This window comes from Monopterus albus, unplaced genomic scaffold (assembly GCF_001952655.1).
Source record: "Monopterus albus unplaced genomic scaffold, M_albus_1.0 scaffold259.1, whole genome shotgun sequence".
NCBI classification, from domain to species: domain Eukaryota; kingdom Metazoa; phylum Chordata; class Actinopteri; order Synbranchiformes; family Synbranchidae; genus Monopterus; species Monopterus albus.
The window spans coordinates 1016940-1022801 of NW_018128139.1; the positions used below are offsets into that span (position 1 = coordinate 1016940).

The window sequence follows — 5862 nt, forward strand, 5'->3', positions numbered from 1 at the left end:
TGTGAGAATGTTTTTAGTTACACACCACTTAATCAACAGACACACACATGCACATTGATTTGCTTCATGTTTTGACTACTGCTATGACCAGCTGCAAAGCTGGTAACAGAGACGTCTCGGTTGACGTTTCTGTGTAGTATGGGGCTAGCCCAACCGAGGTGATATAATGTATAGGCCTGGTTTGGTTCAGGGTCTTTCATCTTACATCTGCCTGCATGCAGTTTGGAGGTGCAAGATACCTGAGCGTGTAATGTTAATTTTACCTGTGATCCTTTGAATAAATCAGCACTGTTTTGAAGTTACTTGGACTGTCTCGTCTCTCAGAGTTAGCAATGGTAAGAAGAACCAATAGTCCTACACAGTATATAATTATCTGAAAAGTCTTCTGTCAGAATGTGTGCATATATATGTATATATCCATCCATCCATTACCTATACCGCTCATCCTAACAAGGGTCGTGGTGGTGGGGACAAGCCCAGACAGAGGCTCACCGACAGCTTGACAGTGGCTGATGCCTACTGTTGGCTTGGTGTATCTCTGAGCCAGTAAGTGAATCCTGAATCAAAATTTTTTCTTGTAAGATCAGGCGTGGACTTTCATGGTCTATTTATACAAGCAGTTTATTTACCAGAATCGTAATTTTAATAATGTTTCTATCCATAAAATGTAGAAAAAAAAAATGTATTAATTAACAGCATTGTAGTAACTATGGTTTGTCCAATTTGAACCAAATAACTTTTTTAGAGAATCAAAAGGAAAGGAAGGAACAATAAACTGTAAAAATGTATGTATCTCATAATATTAAGGAACATACGTGCTGTGTACGAGGCTTTATGCTATCTTATTTGATATAGTCAGTTTTCGAGAAATCAACTGAGAAATTGATTATGGATAAAACAGCAACATACAGCATGCATGTGTATTTTTGGTTAATCCAAAAAAAATAAATAACATCAAATACATCATTATATTGATATAAAAAGAATGTAAAAATCCTATAATACATAGATGTGCTAATTTACAATGTTTGAACTGCCAAATTCTAATGGGCATAGTGCAAACAGTGGCAACATTTTTATACTGTCATCATTTATATAGGTCTCAGTACATATTGTTTTATCACCAATCCATATCTATTTTGTGTTTGTGTTTGCTTAAATTAATAAACAGCTGGATAGTTGGCCATCATTGTGAAACAAACCACGGCAAAGCAAACTAAAAAAAACTCATCAACAGCAACAATATCTGCCGTATGTCATGTTTCATGTGTCTACTCACCGTCACTGTTGACACACTGCACTTGAGGATTCTGAGTTCCTGGTCCACATTCCTTTTCATTATCGGGAATACACTCCTCTAGTTTGACCACCAACCAGTCATAGCAGCTGGGTTCTTCACATGGTATTGCCTCCATCAAATGGGGACAGTTCCCCGTCCAGCCCTTCGGCTCACTGACAAGCTTCCTCTTCCTCAGTTTGAAGCCTGGAGAACAAAGGACCATAATGAAGTAAATGAACACAGATCATCCCCACACTAATCGACCACAGCACCCTTGACCCTCTGTGATCTGCTGAGGAAAAACATGCCACAGTTTGACATTATCTAATGTACAACCGTAAGCATGTTAACTTCGGACCACAGTCACATTGTGCCTTTGATGATTACCATAATATTACATTTAACAAGACAGTCCATTGAGCCTGAAATTGACAAAATGAAATGGATTTGTTCTCATACATGTTTCTTTCCTCTGCTCAAGGGCACAGAATTCCAAGACCCAGGTTCAGAGAATGGGGGATGTTACACCCAACCCAGCCGAGGTCCTCCACACTCCTGCTGCAGCCTGATAAGGCACCAAAGCCCTGGAGGCTCTGCAGGACTCAGGTGGAGGCAACAGAATCGTCCCTTTTTATTTCATTATTGTCTCTCTTTTTCCATCAAAAACCTTTATTTAATCAGTCAGGTCAGCAGAACATGTACTGCCATGTATCAAGAGCCAGTGAAGAAGGTTTTATCTGAGAGGGGGAGGGTTTGTATGAAGAAAGATGAGACATGGGGTGCAGGGAATTCAATTCAATCAGGTATCACTCACTTGCTATCTGCAGGGTGCATTATGAATGGCATGGCTGCAAGATAGCAGCAAAGCAGCTGCCAGAGCAAGAGGCTCCATTTCAACTGAAGACACATATATAAAACAATCACATGTGATGATTGACATGATTTGGTATTTGGTACTACAGATGCAGACTCGAAACAAGGGAACAACAGTGATGGGAACAGGGTTTTAATAATAACTGCAGGAGTATGGGTAAAGTGGGTGTCAAAAGAAACAACTATGATTGGGAAAAAACTATAGTAACACAGGCAAGGTAAATGAGTCCGGAGAAGACTATGGTACCTTTCAGAAATGGTAGCTGTGTATTAGCTGCTTTTTGTTCAGACTGGAGCATGAATCGGTCCACATATTTCTAAGCAAATCTGACCCCTACCGGAGAGTGTGGTGTCTGAACCTGACCAAGTCGGGGGGACTTGGGGTTCAGTGTCTTGCCCAAGGACACTTCAATACGTGGACTACAGGGACCGTGATTCAAACCTCCAACCTTCCAGTTGGGAATCGATTGCTATACCCCCTGAATCACAGTCACCCCCAAAAAAGTAAAAGTGCCCTATGTCAAAATGAGAGAAAGCTGTTCCTTTAACAGACTGTTGAAGCAGCAATGTTACATACTGTATCACATAGGTATGTGAAAAAGGTTATAGTTATACTGTACAAACCTTTTGCATGATGTCAGCTGAGACAAAAATTGCCATTCGGGACAGCCCTAGTAAATACTAATGGCAGGTAAATGGCAGGCATCAGTAGTTAAACACAGAACTACACAGACATGTTAAACACAGAACACACAAATGAGAGTAGCTACTGACCATACAAACAAACTAGAGCTGGAAACAGGCCAAGTCGTGGTCACAGGAATACAAATAGGGGGTGTTCTTTGTACACGGACTAACAGATTAGCCAGATAATTTTGCTGATGATTACACATGATCCCGGATCTCTTGGTTCTGTGAAAGTATTGTAGAACCTACTCCGCCGTAGGTTTGTTCTCAGGTTTATTCAGTGTAAACAAGATAACCTCTCAGATTAAAACAAGGTTTGGAAAAAAGTCCATCCAATTATAGATGCACTGTGCCTACTTGAGTGCCACAGTGACACTGGAGCAATGACAATAAGTCAAGAATCTTTGTTGTCATTATGCATAGCACATTGGAATCTTTTTCCGCAGCTCTCAGCTTAAAAGACAGACACATTATTTACATAAGTCAATAGAAAACAATGAGCAAATATAAAGGGATGTATGGGACCTAATCAGGTCAGCAGCATGTTAGCAGCAAAAAGAGTGTAGTAACATTATAAGGTGCAGTTCAGTGCAAATCTCAGCCGTTAGGAAGCGGTGTGTGTGTGTCTGCAGAGGTCCAGTGTTCTGTCTGTGTCTGTCCATAGGGGTGTTAGAAATTAATAAATCTGTCAGATAATTTTTAGACATTAATGTGTTAGACTTTAATGTGTTAGTAATGCAGTTTAGTAAAATTCAAAGTCTGCTCCAGTCTGCTTTGCTTCAAGGTTAGAAGACAATGTTGATTCTGAAAAGTGTACTTTGACACCAGTTGTTTTCTTGTATTCATCCTGTGTTAGAATTATGTCTGAATGAATGTTTTAGTTACGCACGTAACAACACACACACACATGGAATTTTTCATTTTGTTATGACTAGTGCTCAAAACATGTGGAGCATAAGATAAGAGAAGGAGATGTTGGAATGTCTCCCACTCGTGATGTTTTTACGTATATCTGTCTGTGTAAGGGGTTAGCCCAAAAACTTATAAATGTATTAAGCTCTGTGTTTCCGGGAGCTCCTTTCTTCCAGCAGCTTGTCTGGAGCAGGGAACCACCCGGGTTGTGTTCTGTAATTTTTATTTGTGGCTTTAAAATAAATCGGCACTAAAATGAAGAAAGACGGACTCCTTCCTTATTCAGATCTATCCAATAAAAGAACAAGGGTATTACAACTTGATGCCGTGACCTTCGGAATTGTATGAATTCTGAGCGGACGGTCCGAACCGGCTCCCTGGATTCCACGTCGGGATCCAACAGACACACAAATCAACATTTGCCGGCAATAAATACAGGTGAGCAGGAACCTTTTTACACAACTCCTGCACAGTGGACTTTACAAAATTTCGTTGATCTATGTGGACTGTGAATTCCCGATCTAAAAATTGAATGATTACAGTAAGGATAAGATAATGCTTTTATTTTGAAATGTGCTGGTGCTGTTTTTTGCCACACGTAAAGGTTATAAAGCACATATTCTCATTTGAGGGACAGAACAATAAGTGCCCTAGTTACAAAATGATGATTATCAGAGACATAAAATCCACGTTAATAAGTGGATAACCACAAATGTTAACGGTTGTTTCGAAAATTATTAGGATTTTTTGCTCCGATGGAAAGACTGGCTTGCTGAAGGCGGAAGTGGAAGGAGGAGTCTTCTTCGAGCAGAGACTTCTCTGAGCATTTCTGAGCATCTAAATATTTATAAGACAGTCACTGCTAACTGTTAAGTGATTAATGAGAGCACTAGGGAAATAATTTTTGTTTTTCATACCTTGTGGGTGGTTTTCTGCACAAAGGCTGTTGAACACTGTCGTATGTGTATCCCATACCAACATGTGCTACTGGGAGAATTTGGTGTGAAACAGTCTGCCTTGGGCAGAGCTGTCTTGGGTTCTGGGGGCTGGGCATAGCCTATGGGGAAACTGTATTATAGAAATTAGGGTGACGGCGTATTCAGTGGAATTAAAACATAACAGTTGATCGGGAGAACCCCCAGCAATCACGCGCATCAACTTAGTTGGTGTAGAATCTTCGTGATCGAATCAATAATTCTGGGCACAGGCCATTTCAGTTAAACCACCAGTCACATGTGCATAATTTTCAGGATGTCTGCTAAGATTGTTCAAGAGTGGAAAATGTGTAAACCTGACACTTTGGGCTCAGTACTCTATAGAGTTTCGTTTAAAAGGTTAAATGCGGTTCCTAAAGATAAGCAGGATAATGCAGAAAAAACGGTTTATTACTTGGGTCCTGCAGATGCAAAAAAAAGGGGCATGTTTGGGGACAGTGACAGAGTCCTCCCTCACAAGGGGATGCTATAGGACTATTTTTGAAGCAAGCCTCTCTTGCTGTTGAGAAAGCTAAACAACAAATCAGTAGCTGTACCTCTTTGATAAGAAATACAGTTGAAGCAAGATTAAAACAAGCTGAGAGTTTTCTTGCTGGTTGTACATGTTTTTTAGGAAATTTCAAGTGTTTTCAGTGTCCTTCAGCCAGTTCATGCAAGTCAAATGCCAGTTAAAGTTTTTTTTTTTTAATTAATTCCAAGCATGTAATAAAACAGAGAGAAAAATAAAAAAAAGAAAATCAACACGTAACACAAAACAACCAAACCAATTACCATATACAACCAAAGATAGAAATTTCTCTTGTTGATCCTTAGTCATTACATGCTTGCAAGGGAGTAGAAAAAAGTAATACTTATCTAGTTCTACCCCTGGTAATCCAAACTATAGTTGACCCAACCCAAGTATTTAACTAAACAACTACACTGATTAAATTCCCGCAACCACAAATCACATTTACATAATTAGAAAACAAATTATAAACAATAAATTATTCATATCCTACCCGTAAATACACCGATAATATCTTAATAAAATCATTACACTTCCTGTATCCAATACCCAGCTATGCAGGCCTTTTTATATTTATTCTTAAATTGTTTTACACTTGTACATTGTTT

The 5862-nt window shown here is 39.3% G+C and overlaps 1 protein-coding gene across 1 annotated transcript in view; it reads right to left on the reverse strand.

The window, feature by feature from the left end:
• Positions 1-5862, reverse strand: part of thsd7aa (thrombospondin, type I, domain containing 7Aa) — a 243676-nt gene that overhangs the window by 121567 nt on the left and 116247 nt on the right. The window contains exon 6 of the mRNA XM_020621420.1: positions 1280-1483. Within this exon, the coding sequence (XP_020477076.1) occupies positions 1280-1483 (204 nt within the window). The remainder of the gene's footprint in view (positions 1-1279; positions 1484-5862) is intronic.